Source organism: Centropristis striata, chromosome 10 (assembly GCF_030273125.1).
Source record: "Centropristis striata isolate RG_2023a ecotype Rhode Island chromosome 10, C.striata_1.0, whole genome shotgun sequence".
Classification (NCBI taxonomy): Eukaryota; Metazoa; Chordata; class Actinopteri; order Perciformes; family Serranidae; genus Centropristis; species Centropristis striata.
Genome location: NC_081526.1, coordinates 25,684,839 through 25,703,565, shown reverse-complemented (window position 1 = coordinate 25,703,565; position 18,727 = coordinate 25,684,839). Strand labels below are relative to the sequence as shown.

Genomic DNA, 18,727 nt, shown 5'->3' with positions numbered 1-18,727 from the left:
TTAAAACTTTTTAAATCAATTTTAAATTGTCTTACAGTGAACAACACCCACTGTTATTATACATCAGAGAAAAGCCACAGGATCTTTATTAGTCTTGTTCAGATCACACAAAACTTCCACTGGATCTGTCTTCCTGCTGTTTTTGGCATCTACCATGTCTTGCAAATTAAGTTTTTATTTGTAAATTGTATCTTTCATTCACTCAGGGTGCCATTCCCTCTCAGAGCCTTGTAAGTATATCTGACACCGGTTTACCAAATGTCTCCTCCAGCCAACCAGTTTAAACACCCTGAGCTTTGTGCTGCAGCAGCATGGGTGGGCTGGCCACTGATCAGTGCTTACACTCTGACAGGTTCACATGGGATTAGTCAGCTAATAAGTGACTGTATAAAAGAAGTGGATGTAGCAACTGTTGTGTCACGCATTGGTTTGTGTTTTGAGGTCTCGAGTTTGGCATTTTGGCCATCACCGTCTTGTTTTTTTTTCTAAAGCATACCCAGCACTATTGTCTATTTTCATAATTAACAAAACTAACATGCTGAAAAAGACTTGAAACTAACAATTAAGACCACAAATTCATTGGGAAAGTGGTTGCTGAAGTAATTAATCAAGTGAGAATTAGAGTCATTTTCTCATAGACTTCTATACAATCTGGTTTTCTTTTTTGCAACCAGTAGTCTCCCTCTTCTGGCAGTTAGAAAGAATGCATGTTTAAGACACTTCCACAATGGCTTCACATTTCAGACCTGGATACAACTCTTCTTCTCTACAGTCTATGGTTAACACAGGACATCATGTAATGTTAAAGTGACTCACACAAAGACTATTACATGTTTCAGTTGCCAGAATAGTAAGCAGGCCATGTTGTTTTCTGCAAATTTTCTCAGTACTGTGTTATTTCTTGAAATATTTTGTCCACCCCAGTGAAGATAAACTAACTGAATAATCATTGGGCTTTGTAATGCAGCACACCTTAGCATTGCAGATGTCCTGTGTTAACATTTATTTTGTACCTGTTTTCCTGATGGCTGATTCTGAGCTTTAGCCGCTGCCAAACAGGCTGCTGTGTGTGTGTGCGTATTTGGGTTTAGACATGTAGATGAGGTCATCGTTGCAGTAGTTTATGCTGGTGAAAGGATGCAGGTCACCTCTGCATTTTAGCTTTTGAGAGCATCTGATCCAAGAGGCTGCAGCATCAGCAGCAACAACACAACGTTTTGTTACTGATTGGACCAGACGACAACTTAGAGCAGTGATTCCCAACCAGGGGGGCCAGACCCCCCCCCCAGGTGGGCGCCAAAGATCCACGGGGGTTGCGAAGCCCTCTTGATTTTAAGGGGTGTAATAAATCTAATTTGTTTAAATATAGATGAGTCAGCATTAAATTCAATAAGCGTGAAAAAAAACCCTAAATAAGGGCTACATTAAACGTTTATTTATTTTTTTAAATAAAAAAATCCCTACAGAAAAGTTTAGAAATATGGGCTATATGGCGAGAATAAGGATATGTGTAACATCCCTCCTGCAGTATACACAGAGGTCCCCTCACCTAGCAACAGAAACCGAGAGCTAATGGAAAAATGGCGAAGCGTCACGAAGACAAGAATGCCGAATATCTCAAAAAGAAAAAGAGAGGGTACCATGAAAGTTACATTGAGTTCAGCTTCATAGAAGCAATGGACAAAATTAGAGCCGAATGCATCTTTTGCAGCGAGAAACTGGCAAAAATAGTTTGAAACCCTGCAAACTGAAGTGACACCAGACAACTAAACATCCAGAGACGGTGGGTAAACCCAAAGAGTTTTTTCCTCAGAAAAAGGGAACTTGTTGTCACAAACAGGCCCCAAATCATTATGGACAGTTTTAAAAAAGCTGGAAGCGACCAGAAGCAGTCAACACTTGCGTCTTTTGAGTGCTCTCTGCTTATTGTGCAAGCCAAAAAGCCACACAACTTTGGGGAAATACTGATTAAACCTGCTTGCATTGAAATGGCTGAGATATTATGTGGACCGCAGGTCGCTAACAAATTTAAGACTGTACCACTGTCCCATAACACAGTGAGGGGGTCGCCAAAGTTTACAATGGTAAAAATGTGGGTCCCTCAAGAAAAAGGTTGGGAAGCACTGACTTAGTGGACGTTATATTTACTGTTGACTTGTCCCGTGTGTCTCTCCCTCTCTTCTTGTTGAACCCTGACTAATAGTTTGCCTTCCTGTCTGTTTGGTGTGTGGTGGTGTGTTGATAGACAGCAGATAGTGGTGAAATCTTTCGTTTTGGGTTCATGTGCTGTTAATCCTGCATTGCACATCGATACACATCTTGCCCACACAATAAAAAATATTGATTTTGTGTCTGACATAATGTGAGAAGTATTGATTTCCCATAAGTGCAGGAAGATGGTGATAAATACCTGAACTGCTTCTCTGACTCTGTCTGCAGTTCGCCTCACATCATGTCTACCCTCTGACCTGTCTGTGGGTGAAACCAGTTACTGAAGACAGCAGCGGACTGTGAGTTTCAAGGAGCCATCTACCTATATGATTATGAATCATAAACATAAGACATCTCACTCACCTCACATGCACAGTGATGCTAATGTGGTAACACCCATTTTGTCAGTATATTAAATTCTTGTCCCAAATTATCCAACATTTTTCGTGGTTCAGCGTTATCAACTCATTATTGATTTATTTGTACCTCTTTTTTTCAATTCTCCCATCTGCTAAAACATTTAGTAGCATTTTCATTCAAACATTCTAGACCGAATGAGTTATTGTTGTGTTGTGTGTCTTCAGCTATGCCATCAAAATTACATGTCCAGAAGAGAGTTTCACCTTGGTGGCCTCGACACCACAAGAGAAGGTACATTTAAGATTTATTTATACACTTCATACCCACTTGGTTGTCTGTCAACAGCTTTTATACAAACTCTCTGCTCTCTTTCTTATCTTATCTCCTCCTCTTATCTTATTTCATCTTCATCATAGAGGCAGTCTCCCTTGAAAATCGTACTTGTTTTATCTCTTTCCAGAACAAGTGGCTTCGATCTCTTAACCAGGCGGTGGATCAGATGCTGGGTGGTGCAGGTCAGGGGTCATCACCAGGGGTGACGGCAATGTCTCGCACAGCCTCCTACACGTTCACTGGAGAAGGCCGGTTTAAAGACGCCCAGTACACCGGGGGCTGGCTGGCAGGACGGGTTCATGGCAGGTAAGAGAGCGTGTGTGTGTGTGTGTGTGTGTGTGTGTGTGTGTGTGTGTGTGTGTGTGTGTGTGTGTGTGTCTGTGTGTCTGTGTGTCTGTCTGTCTGTCTGTGTGTCTGTCTGTCTGTCTGTCTGTCTGTCTGTGTGTCTCTGTGTCGGTCTCTCTGTTTCTGTGTCTGCATGTGTCTCTGTGCTGTGTCTGTCTGTGTGTGTGTGTGTGTCTGATCTCTGCAGCTTTGGCAGGAAGAGTTCATGGCAGGTTAGAGAGCGTGTCTGTGTGTGTGTGTGTGTGTGTGTGTGTGTGTGTGTGTGTGTGTGTGTGTGTGTGTGTGTGTGTGTGTGTGTGTGTGTGTGTGTGTGTGTGTGTGTGTGTGTGTGTGTGTGTGTGTGTGTGTGTGTGTGTGTGTGTGTGAGATCTCTGCAGCTACAGTGTGTACTGATTAATGTTTGCCTCTGGGTGTGATCCTGAAATGTTTTTATAAGTATGCTGGGTTTTTGGCAGCCACTATGAACTCTTGAATATTTCAGTGTCCTTGAATTTACCATGTTGAAGAATACTAGCTCATACTTATAGTATGATAACCATAATTATTAATTTGTTGATACATGCAGAACCACTGTCAGGGTACCATAAGAGTGCTTCAGGAGGATGATTGTAACATTTGTTCAGCCCTCAAATTTAAAATCAGTAGAATATTGTGGGCTGAAGAGGGGCAGTGTGAAAGTAAATTAATCATAAATCAATCAATCAAGTACAAAGATGAATAGAAACCTTGTTAGAATGAAGATGATTCTACCTGGTATTAGTTTATGAAATGGCCAAAGAGTATAAAATGCCTCTGTGCAAATAGTTGAAACAGTAAATGTCTTTGCCTTCACAGAGGCACCATGAAGTGGCCAGATGGACAGACCTACAGCGGGAACTTTAAGAATGGACAGGAGGACGGGTGAGTACATTAAAGAGCTGCTTAATGTGTAAAGCCTCCCAAGAGAGATGCGTCCATTTACAATATGACACAAGTACTTTCAGGAAAACAAACAAACACAAAAGATTATACATATATATATATATATATATATATATATATATATTGTATATATATATATATATAAATGACAAACAGCAGAAATGTATGTATAGAATGTGTATAGAATGTATGTATATGTGTCATTGTTTATATTTTTTATGTCAATCATTACTCTACAAAGTGGGTCACTGGTAGACTAACATTGGTGCAAAGTGAGCCACTTTGTAGAGTAATGATTGACATTATAATCTACCAATCCTCATCCAATCATCCAAAAGGAGCCACCAGTCATGTCAAAGGTCTGGAGAAGGTGGCTATTTGCCGTTTCCATGGTTTCGTTCACCGCTATGTAGAAACTTATAAAGTTGTACAAAGTAAAGCATATTAAGATCATAACTCATATACAACAACTTCCTACTTACTACTAATAAACAATAATTCTGAGGTTATTGAGGGAAAACTCTTAGTTAATGTCTTACTGGTTGCATAATAAGGCCATGCAGAATAAGGCATTAATAACTACTTAATAATGATTAATTAAGAACCAATATGTTACTTATTTGCATGCTAATAAGCAACTAATTAATATTGAATATGTGTTCCCTAATATAAAGTGTTACCCTGTTTTCATATCTATGTGTCTGTATCTTCAGCTGCTGTGTCAACTAAATTTCCCCACTGTGGGATAAATAGTCATATCTTATCTTTTAGGGAGACCTGTAAACAGAAGATTAAAAATAGTGGAGATCATTTTCAGTCATGTTGTGTTTTAATCATCCAGTTTGATTGAAACAGTTAAACCAGCTGGTGTTTTTGTGCTATTTATATACGTGTGATTAACTCGCAAAGATTAAAATGTGTTCTCAATTTTTGTTTCTCCTTCCAGCTATGGAGAGATTATAATACCTAACAAAGTGCTGAACAGGGCAGACAGCTACCAAGGACAGTGGAAAGATGGCAAGATCCATGGTTTTGGAAAGTACAAGTCAGTACACTGTTTTATATTGACTTTTTAGTGACACGGAGAACAGCATAGGACAAATTACATGTATATGAACTGTACAGAGATAATTTCTTTATCATATCATATTAAGTCATATCTGAAACACAGAGATCATGTCTTGTATTAAGCAGCAGTACATGACCCCATGTTACTCATGTAAAGGAAATACATACAGATGTCTCTGTTGGTTTAACCCAGGTATGCCAGTGGCGAGGTGTACGAGGGATGTTTCTGTGACGGGCAGAGACATGGGTATGGCATGCTGAGCTCCGGTAAGCTGGCCAAGAAGTCCTCCAGCGTTTTCATTGGCCAGTGGGTCCACGACAGAAAGACAGGATATGGAGTCTACGATGACATCACCAGGTCTGGTTTAAAAAAAAAGCTCCAGTAACACTGTTCAGGGTATCCTCCGGGTCTTAAAAAGTCTTAAAATGTTTAAAGTCAAATAATTTTAATTTAAGGCCCTAAAATGTCTACAATTCTCTTAAAATCTCATAAAATGTCTTAAATATGATTTTGATAGATCTTAAAAATGTATTAACGTTAAATTCATTTAACCCTTTGATGCACAACATGGGTCTAAAGTGACCCAACTGAGTTTTTATTTTCTATATCTTTGCAATAAATTCATTTCCTCATTCAGTATTCCAGGTTTTCCTCAATTAACTTGTTTAAAAATACCTTTTTGTATCACTATGCACGCTTCTAATGCACAACATGGGTCAAAAATTTCATTATGGGCAATTGTGTGTATAATTTTAATGAAAAATGGACGAATAAGGCTGTAACATAACAAAATGCAGAAAAAGTGAAGCGCTGTGAATACCTTCCAGATACACTGTATGTGTGACAAAATGATACATAAACATGTAAAATATATTAAATATATGAGTGTTTGGCCCCTCTTACTGCTGAAGTATCTATTTGAAAAAAAATACTATTATTATAGTATTAGGTCATATTAGTAAAATTGATGTAATAATAATGAAAGTCTGAAAGGAAAAATGGATATAATGATCGGTTGTAATAAAAAAAAAGAAGATATTTAAAGAATACGATTCAATCATAAAATAAATTGATTTAAAGAGATAGAGCAAAGAAACACACAGCCAGCCAGCATGAAATAACATGAGAAATAAATGCGAGTAATTTTTTACCCATGTTGTGCATTAGAAGGTGTTTATATGTTGTGTCAAAGGGTTAAAACAAATGCATAAACTTCAGTCCTGCTTTTAAATGTTCCGATTTTTAAGGACGCTATAACATTACTACAAAACAGCACTAAGTACGTGTGCAGCCTGGTCAGAACTATCGAGTTCAACCAGCTAGTGTGCTGTGCTCATGCCACGGTGTGTTACAGTGGAGAAAACTAGTGAAAGCCCACAGCAAAGCTAAATTACTTGTGTAAGATACGTAAGTGCAAGTACAACAATTTGTGGCTCCAGAATAAACAATTTAATGCATGGTTGAAGCTAGTGGAAACATATATGAAGCACATTGTAAAGATAAAGCGTCATATTAATAGTTTTTTTATTCTGATTTCAACTAATATTAGTTCACAATAGAGAGACTTCGGGTGTTTTTATATCAGTTTGGCATTTTTATTCCAATATGAAAGAGTTGTGAATAAATTCATATACTTTGCAAGTGATTCTGGACCTCTGATTTTCCTTCATGTCTTTGGTACTATTTTTGCCAGTATGGATGTGAAATGGGTCTTACATTGTTTTCATTATGGTCTTACATTTTTTTTTTAAAAGTCTTAAATTTGACTTGTTGAAACCTGCAGAGACAGAGAAGGTGGGTAGATGATTTGATAGATAATTTGCAAGAGAACAGCCCCATTTCTAATATAACCTGAGATATGTATTAGTCAGCAGATTAATAATTAGCACTGTTCGTTTTATGATCAACTGTAGGTTATAATCAGTTTCCTGTCTGTACTGAATGTGAACGTTAAGTGCATTTTGATCTCACTGCTCTTGTGCTCTTCCCAGAGGTGAGAAGTACATGGGACTGTGGTTGGAGGAGCAGCGGCATGGCAGCGCTGTGGTTGTGACTCAGGTCGGCGTTTACTACGAAGGGACCTTCAGAGACAACAAGATGTGTGTAAGTTCACCCTAAAGCAGGAGCAATCAATTGAAATTCAAAATCTCCTCCCAGTAACGATCCAAACCTCATCTTCAACTTTGACCTTATTATCCCAAAGGAAATTAGATCTGCAGCCGGCATCACGTCACATCACGTCAAGGACCATGACAAATGTGAAATATTGATAACAGTAACAATACAAAAAAAAAATCACATTTCCACTCCACAAATGAGAGCAAAGCACATCAGCCACACTAAACCTGTAGCTAATAACCAAGCTAAAAACATTATCAACAGCAAATGACATAATACATACTAAGTTAAGCACTGTACAGGGATGTAGGCAATTCAATGGAAATAAATAAATATTCAATCCAGGCTAATCCAAGATATCTAAGAAGGATAGACAATCTCATAATGTCTATAATGTCTTTTTTTTTAAAAGGAGGATACACTTTCATACTTTTGACATAGAAACACATTGAACACTTAACTTTCACCTTAAATTCACCATTAAATGTATTTTGTTTATGTCCCCTAAAATGTCTGACCTTTAGTTAACTTAAAAATATTTGTCTAAAGAGCTTTTAACTATAGACTATAGTATAATCTATGATATAATTTTTTTTTCATGTCATCTTTTTTCCATTCATTCTATCTTAAGAGATAAAAGTAGGTGGATAACAGTAACCTGTATGGATGCTGTGATATGTAGTGCCACTTAAAGACAGGAAGTGGTGCCACTGAGCTTTGATTTGCTCATATCAGCTGCAAGTACCAAATGACTTCAGGCGATGATATCCTAAAAACAATGTGAATAAAATAATTTCTGTGTATTTGTTGTTTTCTCTCAGGGTCCAGGTCTGTTGGTGTCAGATGACGACACAGCTTTACACGGAGAGTTCTCAGATGACTGGACTGTCAACGGGAAGGTAGAAAACTCTTCTTTTACCTGTGTGCTCTGGATGAATGTTTACTATCAGCAGTTTTTTGTCCAAATGAGTAGATTGTCCATGTATAATGGTCCTAACAACTTTGATATGCAACCTGCTTTCCTTGTTAAGGACTACACGAGTAATTGAAAGATTAGCTACTTGTTTTTTTTTTAAATTACTGACATAAATACACTTTTCTATGATATTCAAATTTATTAAGATGCACCTGTACAGCTATGGCAGCCAGTCCATTCCAGTGTTTGTTCAATTCCAACACAAGCCTCCTCATTCTACTTAATGAGACAATGATCAACTGATCACCTGAACCAAATCTTACTTTATAATAGTTAGATTATACGATCATAAGATTGAGATTATCGCATCAATAATGATTTCTAAACTCTTCCTAAATTAAAATATTAGTGGTGTATTGTTTAAAAATGAATATGAACATGTTTTCTTTGCATTATTTGAGGTCTGAAAACTGCACATTTTTTGTTATTTTGACCAGTTGTCATTTTCTGCCAATAAATGCTCTAAATGGCAAAATTTTTATTTCAAATTTAAGAGAAATGTTGTCCGCACTTTATAGAATGAAACAAAAATGTTCATTTTACTCAAACGCATATCTATAAATAGTAAAACCAGCTAAACTGATAATTTTAAATGATATAAAAACATTTTTTTCCAAAACAGTAGTTGTAACGGCCTACACCCAAGAACAGCTCATTAATGTGAGTTTTTTTTGTACTACTACACCTTTAACTATTTTGGTTATTTTTCATTTAATGACATTGATGTAAATCAGGTTGTAGATTGCAGTCTACCTAACTGTTTATATATACGCCATTTTATACGGCAGTAAGAAGACAATTACAAAAGGCTGGCTCCAGAGGAACCCTCCCACAATCACCCTTCTTATTAGTATATCAACTCTATACATATATATGGAGAAAATGACTGTCACTGTTCAATTACAAAAGGAGAGGGGAGATAAATATTGGGGAAAATGGGACTGTTACAACCATGTAGATCTATAATATACATGTATGTGTGTTTTTTATTTTTCTACGAGACCCCAGGAGGTCAATGTCCTGTACCTGTACTTTTTATTTCAGACCTCACCCTTTCATGTCTACGGAAGCCCTGAACCGCAAGTGAAGAAAAAAAATTTTGAGATGTTATCTCGTTATTTCGAGATAGTATCTCGTAATAACGAGATAAAATCTCGTTATTTCGATATAAAATCTCGTTATTTCGAGATAACACACTTGTGTAAAAAAAAAAAAAAAAAAAAAAAAAAAAAAATTAATTTTTTACTGTCAGATATTATCTCGTTATTTCGAGATACTAAGTCGTTATTTCGAGATACTATCTCGTTATTTCGAGATACTAAGTCGTTATTTCGAGATAACACACCTATGTAAAAAAAAAAAAAAAAAAAAAATATTTTTATTTTATTTTTTACTGTCAGATATAATCTCGTTATTTCGAGATACTAAGTCGTTATTTCGAGATACTATCTCGTTATTTCGAGATACTAAGTCGTTATTTCGAGATACTATCTCGTTATTTCGAGATACTATCTCGTTATTTCGAGATACTAAGTCGTTATTTCGAGATAACACTTAGGCCTATGCTGTCTCAGTGAACGGACCGGGCTGTCCAGTCCCGGCTTCCTCGTGAGGAGATCCACCGCCTCGTCACGCTCGTGTCACCACACATCCAGAGGGCAACCCGCTGCAATTTTGCCCTCAGCCCGGAGGTGCAGCTCCTGGCCGCGCTGCGTTTTTACGCAGTGGGGCACCGGTTTCACGGAGTGTGGCAGCCGTGACACCGATCCTCCTGCGCCATGCCCGGAGACACATCAGGATGCCCACCACGCGGGACGAGGTCCGCCAGTGGGGTACATATGCGTTAATGGCTTGATTACTACTCGGATACACCTGTTAGCTGTGATCACACACACACACACACACACACACACACACACACACACACACACACATACACACACACACACACACACACACACACACACACACACACACGTAGCCTTATTGCACAGGTGTGTGGGGTGACTTAAGCGCTGATAAAGTGGTGGGTGATCGATTTGCCTGGCATCGATTGATTTATATTTCAGCACCACGGCGGTGGACAGCTCCCACTAAGAGCTTCTTAAGAAGCTTCTTTGGCGGGATCTTAAGAAGGCAGTTAAGAACGCATCTGGGAAACACCCCTATCTTAGCGCTCCTTCTAAGCCGAACCCTTCTTAAGAGCCTTCTTAAGTCCTTAAGAACGAGCGAATCTGGGAAACGCGAATTAATTCGAGATCTTGAGAAAACAAAACAATAGTGTAGTCCAGACGCATAGCCAGTAATGTAATGTATTTGTAACCCGGCCCGTATGGGATGAGCCTCTCCACACCCTGGGACTCTGCGTTGTGTTGTTTATGATGATGGAGGGCGGAGGAGGGACCAGTCGGACACGGGTGGTCGTTATATTGCGGCTCGGACCGCGTCGTGCTTTATTTCTCACAACGGCTGGCAGCTCAACCTTAAACAGTACAAGTAAACACTGGCGTGAGGCAACAGAAAGATTAAAGGCTTGTGTTGTGTCCTTACTGATTTCCACACTAACTGGTTGCCGGAGATCTGCGCAGTTTCTGTTACGCGTGAGCTGTCCGTGGTACTGAAACAGCAATCGCCCTTAATGTGATAATTTTCTGTCTGATGCAGGTCTATGTTATGCTATACGTTAACACTTTATCGAGCCTACTGATTGGGTTCATCTGTAGTCGGCACTTTGTGCAATAAAATGATTTATTGTGCCGTGCGATAGAGCCCATACGCATGTTTTGTCTTTACTGTTGTATTGTGTGCAGCCTTTATAAAGCTCTGTTGGGAGAGCTTGTGTGAAATATTATTTCTGCCTTCACCACTGGTAGTATTCCCTCTGGGTCCAAAACGGATTGCACTACACACACAAAGTTTCTAGTGACCCGCAATCCTGCTGATCTGCATCTCTCAGTCATCATCTGGTATCCATGGAGACACCCGGTGGCGAAGGCAGAAATAATATTTCGGGTGGGCCAGTACAAAAGTAGATGGGCCATCTTTTCCCAGAAAAAGGACTCGTAAAAATGTAGAACTATAAAAATGACAAATATAGACAAACTGGAAAAATAGTGACTATTTTACTTTGCAACATTATGCATTACAAAGGAAATGACAGCAAAACACTGCCTCCAACACAAGCTCTCCCAACAGAGTTTTATAAAGGCTGCACACAATACAACAGTAAAGACAAAACATGCGTATCGGCTCTATCGCACGGCACAATAAATCATTTTATTGCACAAAGTGCCGACTACAGATGAACCCAATCAGTAGGCTCGATAAAGTGTTAACGTATAGCATAACATAGACCTGCATCAGACAGAAAATTATCACATTAAGGGCGATTGCTGTTTCAGTACCACGGACAGCTCACGCGTAACAGAAACTGCGCAGATCTCCGGCAACCAGTTAGTGTGGAAATCAGTAAGGACACAACACAAGCCTTTAATCTTTCTGTTGCCTCACGCCAGTGTTTACTTGTACTGTTTAAGGTTGAGCTGCCAGCCGTTGTGAGAAATAAAGCACGACGCGGTCCGAGCCGCAATATAACGACCACCCGTTTCCGACTGGTCCCTCCTCCGCCCTCCATCATCATAAACAACACAAGGCAGAGTCCCAGGGTGTGGAGAGGCTCATCCCATACGGGCCGGGTTACAAATACATTACATTACTGGCTATGCGTCTGGACTACACTATTGTTTTGTTTTCTCAAGATCTCGAATTAATTCGCGTTTCCCAGATTCGCTCGTTCTTAAGGACTTAAGAAGGCTCTTAAGAAGGGTTCGGCTTAGAAGGAGCGCTAAGATAGGGGTGTTTCCCAGATGCGTTCTTAACTGCCTTCTTAAGATCCCGCCAAAGAAGCTTCTTAAGAAGCTCTTAGTGGGAGCTGTCCACCGCCGTGGTGCTGAAATATAAATCAATCGATGCCAGGCAAATCGATCACCCACCACTTTATCAGCGCTTAAGTCACCCCACACACCTGTGCAATAAGGCTACGTGTGTGTGTGTGTGTGTGTGTGTGTGTGTGTGTATGTGTGTGTGTGTGTGTGTGTGTGTGTGTGTGTGTGTGTGTGTGTGATCACAGCTAACAGGTGTATCCGAGTAGTAATCAAGCCATTAACGCATATATACCCCACTGGCGGACCTCGTCCCGCGTGGTGGGCATCCTGATGTGTCTCCGGGCATGGCGCAGGAGGATCGGTGTCACGGCTGCCACACTCCGTGAAACCGGTGCCTTGCTGAGGCCGGTGCCGTCCCCCACCACCTCCAGGAAGCTCCCCACTGCGTAAAAACGCAGCGCGGCCAGGAGCTGCACCTCCGGGCTGAGGGCAAAATTGCAGCGGGTTGCCCTCTGGATGTGTGGTGACACGAGCGTGACGAGGCGGTGGATCTCCTCACGAGGAAGCCGGGACTGGACAGCCCGGTCCGTTCACTGAGACAGCATAGGCCTAAGTGTTATCTCGAAATAACGACTTAGTATCTCGAAATAACGAGATAGTATCTCGAAATAACGACTTAGTATCTCGAAATAACGAGATTATATCTGACAGTAAAAAATAAAATAAAAATATATATATATATATATATTTTTTTACATAGGTGTGTTATCTCGAAATAACGACTTAGTATCTCGAAATAACGAGATAGTATCTCGAAATAACGACTTAGTATCTCGAAATAACGAGATAATATCTGACAGTAAAAAATTTAATTTTTTTTTTTTTTTTTTTTTTTTTTACATAAGTGTGTTATCTCGAAATAACGAGATTTTATCTCGAAATAACGAGATTTTATCTCGTTATTTCGAGATACTATCTCGAAATAACGAGATTTTATCTCGTTATTACGAGATACTATCTCGAAATAACGAGATAACATCTCAAAAATTTTTTTCTTCACTTGCGGTTCAGGGCTTCCGTACATGTCCGCATAAAAGTAAAAAAAAAAAAAAATGTAAAAGAGGTAACTTTATTCTCCACATTTCGACTTTATTCTCGAACTGCATAATGAAAAATAAATTCTTACTCTCATTATTTTTTTCTCCTACCTGGCCCAATTCGCTTCTGTTAAATAACAGACCTATACAAGTGCAAGATTTTTCCACATTCATGTCTCCCCCTCCCTTCCTCTCCAGGGTGTTATCTCCCTGCCTAACGGTGACTGGCTGGAGGGCCAGTTGACTGGAGAGTGGACCACAGGGCTGAAGGTGGTTGGAACGTACATCAAACCATCTGCAGAAGAACCTGAAAACAAAGAGAGAACCAGCCTGCTGTGAGTATCACTGGGTGTTACTGGAAACAGCATTTTTAAGTGTAGACAGAGTTTGTATCACCCGGTGCTCATGCTGTGTTTTAAACATGTTTAAATGTGCAGCAGGGTGGGTCAGTACGTGGTGCCTGCAGCTCAGAGGTGGCTCTGTGTGTTCGATTCATGTTGGAGTCGACTCGGCTGTGAAGTTGCAGGGAGAGGAGACAAAACTGCAGCCTGGGACAACATCGCTGTTACTATAACAACTGCACGACGACAAAGGTAGATACAACACACAGTAGTACACAATCATGAAGAACGTAAAAAAAAAAAAACGTAGAAGGATGTGCAGGTGTTTATCTAAATGTGTGTGTGTGTGTGTGTGTAGTCCAAATCTCAGCAGGTCTCAGAGTAAAGTACTGGAGTGTTTGGAGTTTATTCCTCAGCATGGAGAACCAGTGACCACTGCAAACTATGACAACATACGAAGATACCTCGGCAAGGTACAAGTGTTTTTCTAATCAATCAATGCATTGATTTGTAAAGTAGGAAGTGTTATATACATACCCAGTAGAATCCAGGGGTAAAAGTGAAACAGTGTGTGTATCCACCCCGTGATTCAGATTGTTACAATTTTTTATAGATTCTTCCTTGCCCTATGCTACAAACTTCCACCAAGTTTCATTAATATATAGCCAATAGTTTTTTTTGTCAACAAACAAACAAACTGAAAACATAACCTCCTTGGCGAATGTAACAAGAGACTGCTCAGACCTGGAGGTTGCTGCCTGGGTACGACCTTAGGGTGATTTCACATCAACAAGTTTAGTCTGTTTAAATCAAACTCTGGTACGGTAAAATCCTTGTTACGGTCCATGTGGTCGCTTGTGAATGCTCCAATCAAACTCTGGTGCAGACCAAAACAACCGGTCTAAGTCCACTTGGAAGGGAGTCTCAAACCGTTTCCAAATGAACCCTGGTGCGATTTGAATACACTGTGAACGTTAATTGACCCAATTCGAGAATCGTGAGTTCCCATCATAGCATAAAGATGGAGCTAAAGTAAATTTTGCATTGCAGCAATATCAACATATTTCTCAAAATAATGTTATATTTACCTTTGTGGTAGAAGTGCATCAAGGCTCGCCTTCGCTGATTATACAGATGTCCTATCTCAGCATGTTGGAAATAATGAATAATCAACATATCAACAATCAACATCAACGAATAATTGTTCTTTCCATTTTCAATTGGCAATCAAAAATCAAAAAATGAAAAATTGACTGGTTATTTTGTTATTTGTCTTTTATTATAACACAAAAAACTAAAAAATGCTTGTTTTTTCATATTTCAATATTAGACTCAGATCAAAAATACAAAATGGAAAAACGGGCACCAGGAATGAATTTGATTTTAATTTGACTACGGAGAAGTGAATGACGGCTCACTGGACCGTAGTCAAACCCGACCAATTAAATATTAAAAGATTAAGATTGAAATATGAAAAAACAAGCATTTTTGGGGTTTTTTGTTTTATAATAGACAACAAAATAACCAGTCATTTTTTGATTTTGATTACCAATTGAAAATGGAAAGAACGAATGATACATGGATTAATTACACTCTCACTCAGATTCATTAACCAAACAGACTTGAATTAAGGAAAACACAATCCATCCCTTTATCTGAGATTTTGTTGGTGTAACACCTAAATGTTTGTGTCTGTGTGTGTTTGTGACCTGTGTGTTGTCTGTCAGGCGTGTGAGACCCCTCACCACCCTCTGGGCTGGCTGGTGGAGACCTTGGTGACGGTGTACAGGATGACTTACGTGGGTGTGGGATCCAACCGCAGGCTGCTCAGGCAGGCTGTCCAGGAGGTTCAGGCCTACCTCACACATTTCTACAGCATCGTCAGGTAGATTCTCCTTTGATTGCCTCTTCACTGCTCAGCCCACAGCCTTCTGTAGATGTGCATCAAGTGTCTGAACACACTTTACTGACTAACGTTAATTGATGATTGCAGGTTTCTTTTTCCGAGGTTACCAGAGGACGGCGGCATCATCCCAGACCCCCCTACCTCTCCATCTAGAAGCAGACACAACTCTAACATAGCAGAGCAAGGGTGAGTGTCAACACACACACACACACACACACACACACATACACTCTCAATGCTGTTGAAATAGACACTCGGCCCTCATTTATCAAACGAGCGTACCACAGACAGTGAGCGTAAAGTGGGCGTACGATCATTTCTGTATTTTTATATTTCTGTATTTCTGTAATATGTCGATATTGCCCCTATTGTTATTTGTGCACTTTGCTAATAAAGCTGACTTTAAAAGCCTCCTCATTCTAGGGGGAAAAAATCCTCTTTTTGGCCGTATTGCGTCCTTCGGTGTCGTAAACTCTCGAGGCGAGCCATCTGAATCAGGTATATATTATATATATTAGGGCGTGACATTTAAATGACGCTCGTTTCGAGCCACCACATTTATCAACAGCCGATCATTTTCACGCTGTGATTGGAGAGATACGACCGTTTGATAAATCCCACGTGAACCCTGTCGTAAGACGAAATATACAATCAGATCTCCGCTGGTTTCTACGCTCGTTTGATAAATGAGGGCCATTGTATTGAACTTACAGTCATGGAAAAAATTATTAGACTACCGTTGTTTTCTTCTCGGCTGTGGCTCAGTTGGTAGAGCGGTCGCCTACTGATCAGAAGGTTGGTGGTTCGATCCCTGACCATGGCAGCCTACATGTCGAAGTATCCTTGAGCAAGATACTGAACCCCAAATTGCTCCCGATGCTGCGTTCATCAGTGTGTGTGTGTGTGTGTGTGTGTGAACGGGTGAATAAGCACAGTCTGTAGTATAAAGCACTTTGGATAAAAACGCCATATAAGTTCACTCCATTTACCATTTACTTCAATTTCTTGTTCATTTTAATCATAATCTGGTACAACTAAAGGTACATTTTTAATTTAAAGGACAAATTTAATGATAACAACACAAATAGCTCATAAGAGTTTAATTTAAGAGCTGATATCTAGACATTTTCCATGGTTTTCTTGATTATGATTTTGGTTACTAGAACCTTCATCTCCCTTTCTCTCCTCCTCCTCCTTGTCCCCCAGTGGTGTCCTAGTGGTGAGCTGCTCCTCTCTGCTCCTCCCTCTGCTGCTCCCTCGCCTCTACCCTCCTCTCTTCACCTTGTACTGCCTGCAGGAGGAGCAGGAGGAGACCCAGTACTGGGAGCGAATCCTCCGACTCAACAAACAGCCCGACCAGTCGCTGCTCAGCTTCCTGGGAGTGCATGAGTGAGTGTGTACAGGTCACAAACACACAGACACGTTTCCACATACATACAAACGCTGTCTCTATATGGCATTAAGATGAAAGAATCTTAAAGAATATCGTTCTGGTTGGCTTCAAATACCTTTAAAATTCTTACCACCTTTAATGCAGAGCTGTTTGCTTAATTTTTTGTTCCTCTTGTAGGAAGTTCTGGCCAGTTTGGATGTCAATTCTAGGAGAAAAAAAGCAGGTCAGATACTAAATGTCACACACACACACACACACACCCATGTCTGTATCCTTTGTTTTGTCCTCTATAAGTGTTTTTCTTTACTTTAATGACAGATTGTGTCCAGCAGTAAAGACGCCTGCTTTGTGTCTGCCGTAGAAACACTCCAACAAATCAGGTAGCTGCCATGTCACATGACTTTACGTGTGTGTAGCAGGTTTATTCTGATTTTGCATGAACTATAAACTGCAACAAACAAGACAATTGCAGGAATGACTTATTTATTTGCGTGATCATGCAGCCCCCTTCTTTATTTAAAGGACTACTGATTTCCCATTCATTACAAATTATATTTATGATACATTACATGTAATCTCTATAAACAAATATCTGCATATGAATGCAAAGTCTGTAGGCAATGGAACAAGGTGAGTGCGTGTGCGTGTGCGTGTGCGTGTGCGTGTGCGTGTGTGTGTGTGTGTGTGTGTGTGTAAGAATATTTGGATTGGACATAATTACAAATAATGCTTGGATTGGTTGCATTTATATTAATTATTGTGATCACAAGATTGCAAACTGGTGGAGTGATGTAAGAGGTTTCAGTCACTCAGCCTCCATCAGCACTGAATAAACCCAACCCCGTCTCCCTACACCTGCAGCACCACCTTCACTCCATCAGACAAACTCCTCGTCATCCAGAAGACATTTGAGGAATTGACTCAGGAAATAAAACCGACGCAGGACGGCAACTTCCTGTGGTGCATGGATGACCTTCTCCCTCTCTTCCTCTACGTGGTACTCAGGGCAAGGTGTGTCTTTGTTTATTTATTTCATACTGTCATTCAGTAGTCACTCTGTAAGATGTAAGATGAATGTTATACTAATCAGTGTGGTTCTGCTACTTTGCTCTCCAGGATCAGGAACCTGGGAGCTGAGGTCAGTCTGATAGAAGATTTAATGGATCCCAACATTCAGCATGGAGAGATGGGACTGATGTTCACCACACTGAAGGTGGGACCCCCCCCCCCCCAAAAAATCATGAACACAGAAATGGAGAAAAACAGTTAAATGGTGTAACTCCAAAATTCAGTCATATATAATTTTAAGATTTTTTTTTTAATGTTTTCAGCTAGCTATTACTTTGTACCTTGTAAAATATGTTTTCATGCAAATCTCTGATTTTACTTTACCCACACTTTAACCAACTGATAACAGTCCTGTATTTGTTGACAGTAGTGGAACCATGTTTAGATGAAACTTGTCTCATGGCATTCAATCAATCAAATCAAATCAAATCAAATCAAATCAAATCAAATCAAATCAAATCAATCAAAATTACTTTATTCATCCCCAAAGGTAAATTCAGTTAGTCTAGTAGAATCTCTGTTAGAATGAGACAGCCTGATGGCTGTAGGAGAGAAGGATCTTTTGAATCTCTCCGTCCTGCAACAGAGAGAGAGGAGCCGTCCACTTTTTGACCAGTCTGTCCAACCGCCTTGCATCTCTGTGTCTGATGCTGCCTCCCCAGCAGACTGCAGCATAAAACAACACACTACCACCACAGACTGATA

The 18,727-nt window shown here is 39.9% G+C and overlaps 1 protein-coding gene across 5 annotated transcripts in view; it reads left to right on the top strand.

The window, feature by feature from the left end:
• Positions 1-18,727, top strand: part of LOC131979138 (alsin-like) — a 38,922-nt gene that overhangs the window by 18,158 nt on the left and 2,037 nt on the right. For 3 of the 5 annotated variants that reach the window (XR_009395025.1, XM_059343056.1, XM_059343057.1), the window contains exons 22-40: positions 207-230; positions 2,440-2,510; positions 2,796-2,862; positions 3,032-3,210; positions 4,084-4,149; positions 5,117-5,215; positions 5,432-5,596; positions 7,231-7,342; positions 8,179-8,256; positions 13,513-13,649; positions 13,752-13,907; positions 14,014-14,128; positions 15,383-15,540; positions 15,649-15,747; positions 16,768-16,950; positions 17,132-17,177; positions 17,273-17,334; positions 17,816-17,965; positions 18,071-18,167. Coding sequence is in view for 4 of the 5 variants with exons in the window: in XM_059343056.1 (XP_059199039.1) it covers positions 207-230; positions 2,440-2,510; positions 2,796-2,862; positions 3,032-3,210; positions 4,084-4,149; positions 5,117-5,215; positions 5,432-5,596; positions 7,231-7,342; positions 8,179-8,256; positions 13,513-13,649; positions 13,752-13,907; positions 14,014-14,128; positions 15,383-15,540; positions 15,649-15,747; positions 16,768-16,950; positions 17,132-17,177; positions 17,273-17,334; positions 17,816-17,965; positions 18,071-18,167 (2,064 nt within the window). In the remaining variant the exon portion in view is untranslated. Of the gene's footprint in view, positions 1-206; positions 231-2,439; positions 2,511-2,795; positions 2,863-3,031; positions 3,211-4,083; positions 4,150-5,116; positions 5,216-5,431; positions 5,597-7,230; positions 7,343-8,178; positions 8,257-13,512; positions 13,650-13,751; positions 13,908-14,013; positions 14,129-15,382; positions 15,541-15,648; positions 15,748-16,767; positions 16,951-17,131; positions 17,178-17,248; positions 17,335-17,815; positions 17,966-18,070; positions 18,168-18,727 lie in introns of those variants that run through there. The other 2 variants (XM_059343058.1, XM_059343059.1) reach the window with 2 other exon arrangements.